This window comes from Camellia sinensis, chromosome 1 (genome assembly GCF_055761805.1).
Source record: "Camellia sinensis isolate YWXY chromosome 1, ASM5576180v1, whole genome shotgun sequence".
Classification (NCBI taxonomy): Eukaryota; Viridiplantae; Streptophyta; class Magnoliopsida; order Ericales; family Theaceae; genus Camellia; species Camellia sinensis.
The window spans coordinates 142,028,266-142,045,845 of NC_138961.1; the positions used below are offsets into that span (position 1 = coordinate 142,028,266).

At 34.8% G+C, this 17,580-nt stretch overlaps 1 protein-coding gene across 1 annotated transcript; it reads left to right on the forward strand.

Moving 5' to 3' along the window:
• Positions 1-4,944: 4,944 nt before the first annotated feature.
• On the forward strand, positions 4,945-8,142 carry ENH1 (rubredoxin family protein). The gene is made up of 6 exons (XM_082885638.1): positions 4,945-5,265; positions 5,364-5,579; positions 5,725-5,891; positions 7,091-7,170; positions 7,291-7,361; positions 7,774-8,142. The coding sequence occupies exons 1-6, from the start codon at positions 5,155-5,157 to the stop codon at positions 7,942-7,944; spliced, it is 816 nt and encodes a 271-aa protein (XP_082741764.1). The 5' UTR covers positions 4,945-5,154; the 3' UTR covers positions 7,945-8,142.
• The last annotated feature ends 9,438 nt before the right edge of the window (positions 8,143-17,580 follow it).

The following is a 17,580-nucleotide window of genomic DNA, read 5'->3' on the forward strand; positions in this document are numbered from 1 at the left end:
TACAGTTTCATTCTCAATTTTTGCAAATGGAAAGAAAAGGGCCTCCTTCATTCCTTCCCGTGGCCTCCACCAAGGTGATCCCCTTTCACCTTAGTCGCAAATGTGTTGTCTATCAATCTCTCTCAACGTCTTCAGGACTATAATCTTTCTGGTTTGAGATTTAAGAGGTCTTGTCCTATCTTGACATACTTATTTTTCGCGGATGACGCCCTTCTGTTCTTGAAAGCTGATTTGGAGGAGTGCCAAGCTCTTAAGTCAATTTTGGAGGAGTATTGTTATGCTTTGGGCCAACTCATTAATTTTGATAAGTCTAGTATCATTTTTTCAGCCAATACTTCGGATCAAGTGCAACAAACAATTTGTTCATTAATGGGTATTTCACCGATTAATAGAAGAGCTAAGTATCTGGGCTTTCTGTCCTTTTAGGGCAGATCTAAGAGTGAGGCTTATGAATTTTTGATGGAAAAAGCTCTCTCTAAGATGCAAGGTTGGAAAGCTAATCTACTCTCTGAATCAAGGTGCGAGATCTTATCAGTAGTCCAAGCCATCCATGTTTATGCCATGGCTTGCTTTGCACTCCCAAGAGTTTCAGCGATAGGCTAAATTCATACATTGATAAGTTTTGGTGAGGAGGGAACCCAGAAGATAGAGGTATACATTGGGCCAGTTGGGATAGCCTATCCACTTCTAAAGCTCAAGGGGGCATGGGTTTTCGAGATTTCAAAGCCTTCAACCTCACCCTTCTTGCTCGTCAAGGTTGGCGTTTGACAAAGTACCCCAACTCTTCTGCGCCCAAATTCTGAAAGGCATCTACTACCTTCATTCAGATTTCCTTAATGCCCCAATGGGTAGGAATGTTTCTTGGGCTTAGTCTAGCTTGCTTCAAAGGAGAGAGTTACTGAGGAAAGGTTTGAGGTGGCAAGTAGGCAACGGCAAATCAATTCATTTCTGGAAGGACAAATGGCCCCAAAGCTTCTAATTCCATGGTTCAATCTCCTTGCCCTCTTGGGGAGCCAGAACTTAAGGTTAGTGAAGTTTTGAACCCAAATAACAAGGTTTGGGATATCAATAAGTTGCATGCACTGGTGACATCTTAATGAGGCTTTTAACATATCTTCTATTCCCACTTCCTCGAAGGGTTCAGATGATTCCTTAATTTGGCACTTCCGAAGAAGGGTTCGTACAAAGTTCGTAGTGGCTATTATGTGGCCCTTTCTACCCAACAAGCAGCCAGTAGTTCCCCAGCCTCTTCCTCCTTCCACCCACGTCAAGACCTTTGGAAGCTTACCTGGTCACTTAAGATCCCTCCCAAAATTCAGAATTTTTGGTGGAGAGTGAGTTACAATAAAGTGGCTACCAAAGAAAATCTGCCGGCACCGTTGTGCTCCCTTGCCAGAGTGTTCGTTATGCCGTCAAGCATCTGAATCAATCGAACATCTTTTATTTCACTGACACTGGACCCGAGCGGTTTGGTTTGGGTGTGATTTAACCTACAAAGTGGATGGGGAAAACTTGGGGTCTGCTCTACATAGGATTGTTAATATCATGAATTCCTGCTCCCTTTGTTCGGAACGCAAGTCCTTGGTAGAAAGGATAGTAGTGGTAGGCTGGTGTATTTGGAAAGCGAGAATGGGTGTTTAACAACTCCCCTGTGCACCCTGCTCATACCATCGCTTTAGCATATCTCTTCTTTGTGCTGAATCTTGTAATGCTATTAATACAATAGTTATTGGAGTCGATCCCATTTCGGCTATACATCAGCATGCTTAATCTTGGACCAAACCCCCCGCATGGTAAGCTAAAGATTAATTGTGATGCGAGTTTCTAGCAGTTATTTTTAGAGATGAAAATGGTACTATGATTGATGGTTTGGTTAGTCTTACACAGTCCTCGTCGACCCAGGAAAGAGAAGCCAGAGCAGTACATTTAGCTGGCAGTTTCATACATTCTCTAGGCCTCTTCAATATCCAAATCGTGAGTGACAACAAGGAGGTCATTGAGCTAAGTCTTTCTGAACTGGTACCACCCTGGAACTGCCTTGCTATTTTTCGTGATATTCACCATTGGCGCTCCGTTGGGTCTCTATCCTTCTCTTGGGTGCCTAGGTGCGCTAATCTAGATTGGCTTGCCACTAGCAGGATGAAAGGTTCTCTTCCTCTAGATTGGGTTAGGAATCCCCCTGCCCACCTTTTAGCTTTTTAGAGCTTTGATGCTCAGTTGTAGCCCTAGGGCATTTCCTGGTTCAAAAAAAAAAAAAAAAAAAAAAATTACAAGAACTACCAATGTAATGTATCCAATATAAATTCGAGATAAACTCAATTCATATATATATATAAAGAATATAAATATACATATTTATTACAATTTTAACTTTTATTTTGATATTATTTAATGTTTAATGAAAGGCGGTTAAGTTGTCTAGGAGAGGTAAATCTCGAGCAAGACAAATGACAGCGTAACCGTGCGCGGTCTGGTTCAAATTGTTTGAGAGTAAAATTATAAATTAAATAACGGATTGATGATGAATTGACAAATAATTAAATCGTGATTTTGGCGATTTTGGTTAACTAATTATCAAGTATTTGCATAATATGTAACACTAATTAGCATAATATTTTTTTATATATAAAACACAAACTAATTTTATATAATATTTTTTAATATATAACTACTAATTTGTAATATATTTCACATCTTAAATCTCTTTTACTCATTGTTATTTTGATATTTTATTAGAGATTAAAAACATATATGTATTAACTATAATAAAGCAGAGTGGTTTCAAAAACAGATTATGAATTTTAAAATTTAATTCTATAATTAGCGGATAGAAGGATGCAATTTTAGCATATTGGGTGGTAGTGTTACTGAGCTTATTTGCTTCACATCAGCCAGCTGGGCTTTTATGGAGGTCTGGTCACCGTGTCTAAGTAAAGGGTAGACAGCGTCAAAGGCCATGTGTGATAGAATTTTTTTTTAAGTTAAAATTTGATAATGAGAGTGTAAAAACTAAAAATACGTCTTCATTAATTTTTAAATGATCATTTTTTTCAAATTTTTTAAATTATTTTTACTTAATAAATTATAAATAAAAATTATACTAAACAATCTGAGATAAACTTTTAAAATAAATTAGATTATAATCATCTCCTAAAATCTATACCAAACCGTCTCATAGCAAGTTCACTCCTCCCGAAGATACACTTATCCATTCTAGTAGGTATGGGACATGATCCCACATAGGGTGAAATAATAGGGTGCCGTGATAGATATTTCTCCAACTACTATTAACGCTTGAATGCTAAATCAGGTATAATCACTAGCATTAAAAACCAGTTACTCTCTAGTTTAGTATTAGCAAGATATTGATTTAGGCATCGAAGAATCCTTCGACTAATTACGTCAGTCCAAGTGTTATATTTTTATTTTTCTTTTTCTTTTTCTTTTTCTTTTGTGTTTTTCAAGTAACAAAGCAATGCGTTGGTGTTTTTAGCAATTATCAACTTTTTTCTATCAATTGTCAACTAACCACACCTGTCCAAGTTTTTTCTCACACACTATTCTTGGTATTATTTGGTGCAATTTTTGAAAACAAATATAAAAAAATCAAGAATGCTAGGCCCCAGTGGGGGTGACCCCCAACACAAACCTCCACATAAGGGGCTGTGAGAGCAAGACAGAAGCAAAATATATATATATATATATATATAGCCAATCGAAAAACAGTAAGAGTGTTGGGGGTCACCCTATTGGGAGTCCAAGTCATTTCTGTAAAAAAATATGTTTGATGAGTCGTAGAAGGTGGTGGCTTGTGGTAGAAGGTGGACGTTGAAAGGTGACCAAATATCATGAGCGATGATGGGTTAGAGATTGCCGACTGTCAAACGGAAAGTGGGTTGTGGTAGTTAAGGGTATTCGCAGTTTGGTTGTAACCGGAGAACCTCCAATCCACCATTCGTCTGCCGAATTGACGGATTAAAAAAAATCAATCTGCATCCGTGCGTTGAATTAACAGATGTGGATTGAGCGGATTGGCGGATTGGCAGATAGATGCGAAAGGATTTGGTGATTTAAATTTGTCAACATTTTTTTTTTTTGGATAACAATCCAACTTAACATAACCAAAAGATTATCAAGTAAATTGTCAAATACCAATAATAAATACATATGAGAAAACCATGCATTATCGAAACTATTTCATTACTTTTTTTTATTAAAAAACTATTTAATTTTTTTTTAAATGACAAAATTAAATCTTATATTTTTCACACAAAAATACCAATTATCAACTCTTGTCATTTGATAAAAAGTTTTTCAAATTAAAAACACAACAAAATATCTAAACTATTTTTCAATTAAAAACACAAACAGAATATCTAAATAAATTGAAAACACAAAGTTTTACAAATTACCAAGAATACTCGCAGTTTGGAAGTTCGTTTGTGGGCAAAGTAATTTCAAATCCATCATCCATCCAAAACTAGACAAATTGAAAAAAATCAATCCACAATAGTCCGCTCGTCATCACACATCCGTTCAAAATGTGGCAAATCAGTTCAGTTCGGTTGATTTAGGCAGATCAGAATATCCGTTGGCAGTCACAGAAAAGGAGTATAAATTTATTTTGAAAACAAATTTGGCTTAGTTTTTTAAAAAAAAAAAAATTGAAAAAAAAAACTAAAAACTAAAAATTGGTTTGGTAAAATAATAAAATACACTCATCATTTTTATATTATTTTTTCTTAGGATAAAAAATAATCTTTACAACTTCCGAAAAAACAATTAGTGTTATTTTTATCAAACTCAATCAAACAACTTTTTAATTTTTATCTTAAAACGAAAATATACCAAATTTTTTTTTTTTTATTTTCAGTTAAAAAAATAAAAACAAGAAACAGAAGTCTTACCATACATACATACATACGTACATAACAAGGAGTAGCTGAGGAGGATGTTTCAAACTGAAGCAGGCGTGTGGCTGTCGCAAGCAGTGCGTTATCCGATGCTGCGTTCCTGTCCACAAAAAAACAACAAACCCAACACTCTCACAGGATATATGCTAAGACAATTAATCCACACTTCTTCCACACACACACACTCTCTCTATCTGGATTGATTGTGTTTGTGTTAGTGTTTTTGTGTATATCATCAAACATGTCATCAGCTGTGGTTGCTGCAGGTGCCTCCTCATCTTGCTCTGCTGCTTTTACAAGGAATCATTCCATCAAAACTACTACTCCTCCTCTTCCTACTCCTCACTCCCAGGTATGCCTACCAAACCCAAAACTTACTTTTCTTGTCTTCATTCCCACAACCCAATTTCACTCCATTTTTTTTCATTGCCCTTCTCTATTTCTGGACAGAGAACCTCCTTTCAAGGGCTTTCTATTCAAGATGCCAAAAAGGGTCTCTTCAATTCCTTCATAGCTAACAAGAGCAAGAGCAGCTTCAACATTACAAGAAGAGGTCTTGAGATCACAGCAAGAACCGCCAGGGCTCCCAAAAACATTGAGGCTGAAGTTGACAAACCACTAGGCCTCACTTTGGGTCAAAAACCTGGTGGTGGTGTCACCATCACTGTGAGCTTCATTCTTTTACTTCTTTCCCTTTCATTTCAATCTGCAATTTTTATTACTTTTTATAGTCTCTTGAATAGAATTAGAATCTGGGTCTCTTCATTGGTTAGTTGTCTCTCAATTTGAGGGTATTCTTTGTTGATTTTAGGCAGTAGAGGGTGGTGGGAATGCTGCAAAAGCAGGGCTTAAGGCTGGGGACCAAGTACTCTACACTAGCAGCTTCTTTGGAGATGAGCTTTGGCCTGCTGATAAGCTCGGATTTACCAAAACTGCCATCCAAGCTAAGCCTGATTCTGTCTACTTTGTTGTTTCCAGGTTCTGTTTCCATCTCTCCTCTGTTTGGGAGTATGAAAATTAATTGTCTCATTTGTAATTTACACTATATGATCGGTGCACAATTGAATATGCAATTTCCCAGAATACAAGAAGCCAGATTAACACTTTTGAACTGCCTCTTGTTTTGGATAACCAGTTTTAGTTTTCAAATCCCAGCAGTGACTTACACTACTCATAAATTAGATAAAATGTTGACAGAAACTTATCAGAAAAATCAAGGAGCCTACAAGAAAAACTCCATTTAGAATGATATTGATACCGTGTGTAAGTTGTGTCTCAATTCTATAATTGATCAATTAACAAAACAAAGTTATGGTTATACGGTGATGAAACTTGTTAAATGGAGTCTCTTTTATTACTAGGGTTGAGAATAGTTGATTCTAAAAGTAATCTATGACTATTAATCATAAGATAAGATTGTTCTGAATTTTTATATTAATTTCATATTATCCTTTCTTTTGTATCTTTTCTTTATCTTGTGGTTACATCTCTATGGAGTTCAAACTTCACTTTAGTGATGATTTTGAACTCTAAAAGTTGCTTGAACCGTCACTGGTCTCACGCATATTTGGTTTGGTAGTACTAGCTTGAACTATGATTGAAAATTCTAACATACCATTAATAATGCAGCCAGCCGCACAAAAGTGAGAACATAGCAAACCAACCTACTACACGGAGAAAACAAATCAGTCAACTTATAGTCTCATAGAGTTTGTGCCTCAACCCTTCGGCTAGCATCATCAGTTAAGATTGTTTTAACCAGACCTACGGCTATGGTTACATTATAAATGTAGACCATGACCACCAGTTGCAAGACTAACAAAATATTATGTTTCACTAATTTTTCCATTTCACCATTCTCATGGCACTTGGCTTTGCTAATCATCTATGGGGCTTCTTTGTTGTGAGCACCAGACTATATGGTAAGCTTCATAATTAATTGATAAATTTTCTGAACACTGTTAATATGTGTCCTTTAGTCACATTATTGAATTATATGATACTAGTCTTTACGCATATGCATATTTTCAATTGCTTGTGACCAAATTACTTGTTCCCGTTTACATTTTAACAATCTCTAATGCAATCAAAACTGATAATTAACCGGTTTCATATTTCTTCAAGGAGGAAGGCTCATACCAAGTCCTAACAATTATTAGATCTGACTTGTGATGCAGAGGCGCTGATGTAGATGTTAAAAGACTACCAAAGCGCCCAGCTCCTCCTCGTTTTGGGCGGAAGTTAACTGAATCTCAAAAGGAAAGGCTCATTGTGGCATCATAGGACTTTTTGCTCTGTTTTGTTTCTTCATATATTTTTCCGAAATGGATTTTGTATGTGTTGTTCATCCAAACATAATTGGGGTTCTACATGTTTCAGGCCCGAGCAACGCACATATGTCTTGATTGCGGATTCATATACACCTTACAAAAGCCTTTTGAGGAGCAGGCAAGTTTATCTCTTTATTTTGTTAGAAGAATAATCTTCCTAGGGGTACCACAGCTGGAGTTTGATCAGTTCTCAACATCTCAGCCACATTCAGTTCTAAAAATAGCCTCCTCCCCCACCCAACTGGCAAATTATATATATTTTTTTTTAAAACAAAAAGAGAAAAAGAAAAAAGGAAATGGTTCTGTCACTTGTTCGTGTTTTATGCCTGTTTGGGCTATTAATGGATTTAAAACATTATTAAACACCTGATTTACATAGTAATTGGTTGGTATCAAGGTAAATTAATCCGCTATGATTGTTTTTGCTAAACAATGAAAAACCTTATTGTCATTCTTCCATCGGTTTGTAGTCTAAGTCTAGATGAATTTATTTATTTACTTAATAACGTTTTTGGCGTATTTGGATGCAGCCGGATGACTATGTATGCCCACAATGCAGAGCACCAAAGAAGAGGTTCGCAGGGTATGACGTGAACACTGGAAAGGCAATTGGTGGGGGACTACCTCCGATTGGGGTTGTTATTGGGCTCGTGGCAGGTGTTGGTGCTGTTGGAGCACTACTTGTTTATGGTCTTCAATGAAACACTTCCCAAATGGTAGTCTTCAACATATTTTGTTCCATTAGTGATTTTTTTTTTAAACCCTTAAATTTAGAGTTTTCAAGTGCTATGCAATTACAGCGTGAATATGGACTTATAGAGGCATTTGGAAGCAACTTCATGTAACACTGGTAATGTTCAATAGATTTGTATGGACGGCCATTCTGAGCATATTTACAACTTTGAGGGGTCATGTATTGTTTGAACAATGTGAGCTTGAAAAGCAATTTATAATTTACACATCCTTTTGGAAGAGGAAAGGAAACATATCTCATTTCTTAAGAAACAATTCAGAGGCTGATAATGTGACAACTAAAATAATTCAACAAGAAAGAATACCTCCTGCTATGATGCTCAAGCCTTTGAATCTTGTTCTTGATTGATCAGGTCTTGAATGTATAACCAAAACCACTCACAAAACACTTTCACACAACCATATGGAAAAGTGGAAGGAATGGAGTTTTAAGCTTATTCTATTCACAAAACAACATCTGTGTTTTGATAGCTATCACAAGCATATATAGATAAGCTTGGACCCAAGGTTTTAAAAAGCAGCCACAACCGTTATGTAATGTCGTTACGTAACGGTTATGGTGGTTACCGCCACCCATTACTGCCGCTTTTGCAGTATGATTGAGATTCACAGGTGTGTCGGCCGTAGCGGCTCTGTAGCAGTTGTAACGATGCCGTAACGGCCTGTTACGCTGTTACATAACCATTCTAAACTACTTCTTTCGAAAAAAATGCAAAAAACAAAAGCTGAAAATGGGGGAAGAGGGATAGAGAGAGAAGAGGGAAGATGGAGGAGCAAAAGATAGGGAGAGAGAAGAGGGAAGATGAAAAGCATGTTATTAATTTGTTGAAGCTGTAAAATCTATGCTATTCTATTCAGTTGCTATTATTCAATCATTTTATTTGTGTATGTCTGTTTATATATTGTTTGAAAATAAAAATAATAATAATAGTAAGTGTGATCATTATCTATTTGGCTTGATTAAAATATATATATATATATTTAGACTCTCATTTATTTTCTTACTTTTGTTATTGTTTATCTTATATATAATAGTTAATGATTGATTTTTTGTATAATATAAAGTCATTAATTATTAAACTAAAATATAAAAAACTCAGTTTATAGTAATTTAAAATATGAAATATATTAGATCATACTTAAAAATTTGTAAAAATTGATCAATATTTATTTTAAAACGCAATAAATATGATCATGGAAAAAAAATATGCGTATCGGTAAGTTTTTTTCAAATTGTACGAAATTAAAAAAATTCTCGATTCTGATTACCACAATCATTACGCTACGGCCTTTACACCCCGCAACTGCAACCACACCACCGCCACCGTTACAGCGACCGCAACCGCTTTTCACAACCTTGCTTGGACCCATGATCTAAGTGTAACTCTTCATAACTTCCCATGAAACTACTTTATGGAATAGTGGACATATTTCATGTTAGTTACCCAAATCTTTATTGATTAAAATATATATATATATATATATAATGTTTATATAAAAATATAAATAAAACATGTGGTATATGTGCCATTTTATGGATATACTTACATTCTCCCACTTGGCACACATGATACATTTGTTGATTTTCAGGTAACTAACAAACTGATTATGGCCATTAAATAAAAATACCCAAACTTTATAAAGAGACATAATACACGAATCATGGCAGTTATACTCTGTCAAATGAGTATTTCCTTCCATGTATTACATTGTATGATTCTCTTAACGTTATGTGATGTCATTCTTTATGAATAACTTCTAATAAGTTATTCTAGGTCCAATGATCCCTATGGATCAATAGTCCTTATGGATCAATAGTCCCAATAGACTGCATAACATCATAAATACTTTAAGTGCACAAAATGATATTTTTCATTAATAATAATCAAAATGTCATAACAAAACGAAACAACAATTAGAAAAATTGAGCTAACCAATCAGTCTCATGCTCTCTACGTGTTTTGAAAACACCTTTACAGAAAGACCTTTGGTCATGAGATCTGCAACCATCGTATCGGTATTAATATGCTCAATGCTGACTTTTTCCTTCTTAACACGATCTCAAACAGCAAGAAACTTTATGTCAATATACTAGCTTCAACTGCCACTTTTGTTGTTGTTAGAAAAGAAAACTGCAGCCGAATTATCATAGTAAACTCTTAATGGCCTAGAAATTAATTCCATAATTCAAAGCCCTGTGATAAAATTTCTTAACCAAATAGCCTGTGATGTTGCTTCAAAGCATGCTATAAACTCTGCTTCCATTGTTGACGATACAATTATTGTCTCTTTCACTCTTTTCCATGAAATAGCACTGCCTGCTAGCAAATAGACATATTCTAAAGTGGATTTCTAGAATCTTGACAACCTGTAAAATCCGAGTTTAAATATCCAACCACTTCAAGATAGTCAACATGCTTGTAAATAAGCATGTAGTTCTTGGTTTCCTTTAAATACCTCATGACTTCCTTTACAGCCTTCCAATGTTCCATTCATATATTGCTTTAGTATCTTCCAAGAATCCCAACTGCAAATGCAATGTTAGGTTGTGTACAAACCAGAGCATGCATTAAACTGCCTACGGTAGACGCATAGGAAATGTTAACCATTTGTTCCTTTTCCAAATCATTATTCGAACATTGACTTAAACTGAATTTGTCACCCCTTGAAATGGGTGTTGTATTAGGAGTGCAATCCTTCATCCTGAATTTCTCCAAAACTCTTTCAATGTAGGCTTTATGACACAATCCTAATGTCCTTTTGGACCTGTCTCTATGACTCGCTATGCCAATGACATAAGAAGCTTCACTCATATCCTTTATTTCAAAGTTTTGGGAAAGAAATTATTTAGTATCATGCAACAAACCCAAATCATTAGATGAAAGTAAAATGTCATCTATATATAGAACTAGAAAAATGTACTTGCTCCCACTAACCTTAAGGTATATATAGTTGTCCACAACGTTCTCCGTAAAACCATATGAAGTAATAACATTGTGGAACTTTAAATACCACTATCGGGAAGCTTGTTTTAGTTCATGTATACTTCTTCCTCAAGATCCCCATTTAAAAATGTCGTTTTCACATCCATATGATGTAGCTCTAAATCAAAATAAGCTACTAATGCTATGATAATTCTAAATGAATCTTTCTTTGAAACCGAAGAGAAGGTGTTATGATAATCGATGCCTTCTCTTTGAATAAAAACCTTGGCTACAAGTCTAGCCTTATATCATTCAACATTGCCATTTGAGTCTTTCTTGATCTTATAGACCCATTTACAGCCAATAACTTTAACTCTCTTAGGCAACTCGACAATTTTCCAAACTTGATTCTTAGCCATAGATTTCAACTCTTCCTTCGTGGCATCAAACCATGATTTAGAATCATCCATATTCATGGCAATGGAAAACGAAATAAGATCATCCTTAGGTTTGATGTCAAAATCAGACTCCATTAAGTATACAAAATAATCACCAGAAATTACTGACTTTCTAACTCATAAGGATCTCCTCAATTTTGTAGTCTCAATTGGGACTTGAACAACAGGCTCTATGTTGACTTGTTCCTCTTGTGGTGAAAGTTCCTGAATTTGTTGATCTTCAAGGATACCAGGTTGATTATCTTGAAAGACAACCAATTTACCTATATTCACGGGTGTTGTATCTAGATCCCATGATTCCTCCCACTCTATCTTTTAACAATAACTCTCACTAGGGTCAACTTCCTCAATAAACTTAGCATTTCTGGCTTCAACAATTCTAAGTGAATTTGAAAGACAATAAAATATGTATCCCTTGGAGTTTTCCGCATAGCCTATGAAAAAACCACTAATTGTTCTAGGGTCTAATTTTTGTGGATTATACGCCCTCACTTCAACTAGACAACCCCAAACATGTAAGTGTCTTAAACTTGGCTTCCATCTTTCCATAACTCAAATGGTGCTTTGGGAACAACCTTGAACAGAACCCTGTTTAAGATATACATAACGGTTTTCAACACTTCACTCCACAAATTTATAGGCATATTAGAATAACTAAGCATGCTTCTTACCATGTCCATAAGTGTTCGGTTCTTTCTTTCAACAACACCATTTTGTTGTGGTGTGTCAGGCATTGAATATTGTGCAATAATGCCTTCTTCCTTAAGGAACTTAGCAAATGGACCTGGTAATTGTCCCAATTCTGTGTACCTCCCATAATATTCTTCATCCCTGTCTGACTTCACAATTTTAATTTTCTTTTCTGTTTGTTTCTTTACCTCTGCTTTATAAACTTTAAAGGCATCAAGTGCCTCGGCCTTATCAAACAAGAGGTAGAGATACATATATCATGTATGGTCATCAATAAATGAGATAATATCTCTGACCATTCAGACAAAGTGAAGTAAATGTTTCACACATATAACTGTGTATGATTTCCATAATTTCTTCACTCCTTTTGGCACTTTTAATGGTTTTGTTAGTCTGCTTTCCCTTTATACAGTCCACACAAATACCAAAGTTGGTAAAATCAAGATTTTGAAGGACTTTATCATTAACCAACCTCTTTATTCTCTCCACAGAGATATGTCCCAATCTTCTATGCCAAAGTGTAAAGGAGGACTCATCAACAATAATATACTTAATGTCAATATCACCATGCAAGGTTAAAAGACTTGTGCAAAAACAGGATCCAACTTTAATTTGTACAAACCATTAATTAAAGTACCAAATCCTATGGAAACAGAGTCTTTAAACCAGCTAAAATTTGAACCAACAAACTGAAATTCAAATCTAAACAGTACTAGTCTAGAAATATAAATTAATTTTTTTTAGAAAATGATAGAATATAGAAAGTGTTTTCAAAATTCAGAACAAAGCCATTCTTTAAAATAAGTCTGAAAGTTCCAACAACTTCGACATGCGAACACATCTCATTGCCCGAATAGATGTCTTGTTCACTTCCAGTCAGTTTCCTTAGGTTGAGGAAACACTACATGGTATTAGCAATGTGAATTGTAGAACCCAAATCAATCCACCAATCATATTGATGAGCATTACCAAAATTAGATTCATAACACACAAAAGATATGAGATTACATTTCTTCTCGAGCCATTTCTTATACTTAGGGCAATCTTTCTTCATGTGACCCTTTTTCTTGCAAAAGAAGCATGCATCGTTATTGCATGATTTTTGAATGGCACTTTACTAAGCTTCTTCCATTTTTGATCACCTTTTCCCTTTTTCCATTGTCCTCCTTTATGTGTTGCTAGATGAGCACTTTCCACTTTTTCATGCTTCAATCCCTCTTCCTCTTGAACACACATGGTCAAAAGTTCATTAATAGACCATTTTCCCTTCTATGTATTGTAAGAAATTTGGAATGCTCCATATTCCACAGGAAGATAATTGAGTATGAAAAAGACAATGAATGACTCAGAAATCTCAATCTCTAAGGACTTAAACTCATTTCCATAATGTGCTCACGCACACTCCTAGAATTGTTATGCTTCATACCTAATAGTTTGTTCATTATGGTGCTTGCCAATGCCTTGTTAGAACTAACAAATTGCTCTTCAATAGCCCTCATATAGTTCTTGACCTTATCAGATGGCGAGATTGAGCCCCTAATGCTCTGGCTGATATGTGACTCTATGAGCATTACGCTTAAGCGATTAGATCGCTCCCACTGTCATAAGGATTCTTTTTTGGAGCGGAACTCTCGTCCATGGGTTCAGGAGGTTCATCCACACGGAGTGCCAGATCGAGGTCCATGCACCCTAATGTTAGAAGAATTTTGTTCTTCCAATCTAAAAAATTATCACCGTTCAAGAATGGAATAGGGGAAGACTCATTAGACAGTACAGAGGTAGAAATCACTGCTATTATCAAAAACATCATTAATGCTTTGAAACAATAACTGTAATCTGAATCAACCAATGTCAAATTCAGTAACAAATCTAAACCTTCATGTGGGTAGAGGTCACTAAACTATATTAGATTTGCTATTACTTTATAATAAGATTAATGGATTCCGAAATATTCAAGGAAAAAAAAACTCATACCTGTGGGCTTAGAGTATTCAATTCCTTTAATACCCAATCCATTATCTTATTCCAATTAAATTTCATAAATAACTACTTTCCTGTGGGACTGAGAAATTATTTATAAAACATAATTGCAATATAAAAATGTCAAATTAATTTTTAACTTTATGTGATCAAAATACTGAGGATCACTACATCTTTATGTCTTAAGATGATGTGACTACTCTTAAAACAGAATAAAATTTTTAATTATGGCATAATTTATTAATGTGAGCAAATCCTTATGGTCACAACAAGTACACAATCTTTTAATGCACATAATGTATAATACATGCAATCAAAGTAATATCACGTGAAAAATCCCCAAGACCATACACATGTAATTCAACCTTATACTAGATTTTGCTTAAAAGTTGGACCAAAATAAATTCCATAAGTCCAACACATAGTGTATACATGCTCTTATTTCACATAAATTTACATTGCATAAATAATTACCTTAATGCAGTAATATAATATTACATTATTTTAGATAACATGCCAATGAATCTCAAAAATTATAAAATCTAAAACAACATGTCATAATTTACTGTATGAAATTCAATTAAACCTGAAAGAACATGTTATAGTTGACATTATGAAATTCAATTAAATTTGCTTATTACTTGCACATGCAGCTACAATAAAATGTCTTTAATAACATGTCATTCCTACTATAAAATTTAACATTAAATTAAACTGGTGCAGGTTTCAATGGTCAAGGCTAAATATTGATCTACTCATAACCACATATACAAAACTTATTGTCTAATGCATATAAAGTTATCAGAATGCATTATTATATTAATATTTTGTTCCACAGTAAAAACCATAATCACAAATGTCCAAAAATAAAGGAAGCAATTACAAATCAATGTGATCTCCACAAGAAAAACCCAATATAAGTTCATATGCTACTTTCCACGTTTATTATATATATAAATTCACTAAATCAATGGAAAGAAAAACTGATTTTTAAAGAATAAAATTCAGATTTTAATAAAGTTGGTGCCACTAGAAATCTATTATTAGAGATGATGAATAAAAAACCAAAAACAATTCAGTGATTCAATCCTTCCTTCTTCTTCTTTTTTTAATTACACAATAAGGTTTGCATTATACCCATATAGATATCAACCAACCTAAATGCCCCAAACCATTGCACACTTTGCATAATCAATTTCGAACAGTAGTATTAAAATAAACAAGTTTCATGAATTCTCAAAAATTGAGAATAATAATTGAAAATAATTGTGGTTCTCTAATTCCTCATGCCACGGTGCAAAACAGAGTTTTTTTTCCAATTAAATATAAAACAAGGACTCTTACCATAATAGTGTGATAGTGGTCATGTCATTATATTATACGGGTAGCATAAACAAAAACAAAATAAAATATGATCTAACAAAATTTGGCCTCCATAAATTACAGTAATGATGAACAACAAATCGAAGGAGGTTCTGATACCAATTGTGAGAACTAAAATAATTTAATAAGAAAGAAGAATACCTCCTGTCATGATGTTCAAGCCTTTGAATCTTGTTATTAATTGATTAGGTCTTGAATGTACAACCAAAACCACTCACAAAACACTTTCACACAACCATATGGAAAAGTGGAAGGAATAGAGTTTCAAGCCTATTCTATTCACAAAACAATGTTTTGTGTTTTGATGGCTATCACAAGCATATATGGATAGACTTAGACCCATTATCTAAGTGTAACTTCTCATAAGTTCCCACCATCAGAGAAGTTGTAACTTCCCATGAAACCACTTTATGGGGTACTGGACATGTTTCACGTTAGTTATCCAAATCTTTATTGATTAAAATATATATATATATATATATTATTTATGTAATAATATAAATAAATAAATAAAACATATGGCATATGTACCACTTTATAGATATGCTTACAGATAACTGACGACTAGTCATAATTTATCTCATACTTGTTCTCCTCATTTGTTGACATCGAATTCTAGACATAGTTTAGGCTTAAGAATAGGTAAAAATGCAAAATGCTTAACATCAAATGGCAAGGTCGATCCTTGACCATCTAGTAAAGAGTTGCAGGGACTCTTGGCCAACGGCTCGTTTATTATTTCGCTTTTTGTTTGTTATTTTGTAGATTTATGAGCTCTCGTCATGCATTGCATGCCATGAAGATTTGGATATTTCTAATTCACTGGGTGAGTCTTGTGACTTTCATTTTGCAGTGACTTAAAAAGTTCACTTATTTCCTCAATCAAGCACTTCTTACGGTTAATGCTTACAAAGATGTCTAATGTATTGAATCAATCTACACATAACTTTTGTGGATCTTTGAGGAAGTTAATGGTAGCACATGATTTTGCAAACCCACATATTTGATGTTAAATACGAAATACAAATCCAATTTTGCATAATGAGAAAGAGAGAGAGAGAGAGAGAGAGAGAGAGAGAGAGAGAGAGAATGGAGGAGGTAGGGCTGTGTGTGACGATGTCACGACCCCATTCCACCCCTAGTAGAATGGTGCCGTGATGGCCAGTAATCCGAGATTACCGAAGGCCAACTTTCAAAATTCGCACACAATCAGAGTATTACATGTGGGGCTAACATGTGCGGAAGCAATATATACAAATCTAATTAGTCCATAAGAGCTGTGCATAAGTCAAATAAAATGGGATACATCTTTACATAGCTTTACAACTTGAATATAAGCAAAATAAAATACATATTACATCTTGATAAAAGGCTTCTCGAGCCGACATATTCAAAATACATGAAATATAAAGTCAAGAAGCATAATCTTCAAGATGCCAACATAACATGGATCAAAGATCATCTTGCAAATAACACATCTCGGCGTCACCGCCTTCATGCTTGTTACCTACATATATATGGGGAAAGGGTGAGCTTGGATACTCAGTGAATGGTATAAGTAATAAAGGGGTTAAATGAATGATTCCCGAGGTCCTTGTCAAAACACTACATATATCATAACTTGTACAAAACAAAGCATGTGATGAATCAAGTTCATCAATCAAATCTTTCAAAGCTTCTTGGATGTTAAAACATCAACATGTACTTGGGGTGATGACATTCCGAACAAAACAAATCCACCCGTTCATAGACCGTCGATGGGGGCTATCCGTTCATAGACCGTCGATAGCAGATTAGACAAATCCACTCATTCATAGACCGTCGGTGGGGGCTATCCGTTCATAGACCGTCGATAGCAGATTAGACAAATCCACCCGTTCATAGACCGTCGGTGGGGGCTATCCGTTCATAGACCGTCGATAGCAGAGACCTCCCGAACATAATGCTACATGGGCTTAGAGTCCCCTAGCATGGAAGGACTTTCTAAGAATGTCATCCAAAACAAAGCTAATTACTTGATACACGAACTTATACTTGATACACAAAATAGGGGTAATCATTCATGCTTAACAAATACTTTCAAAACAAAGCAAAGCAAAGCCTTTATCCAAACATATAACATAGCTTTATTAAAAATACCACTTATATA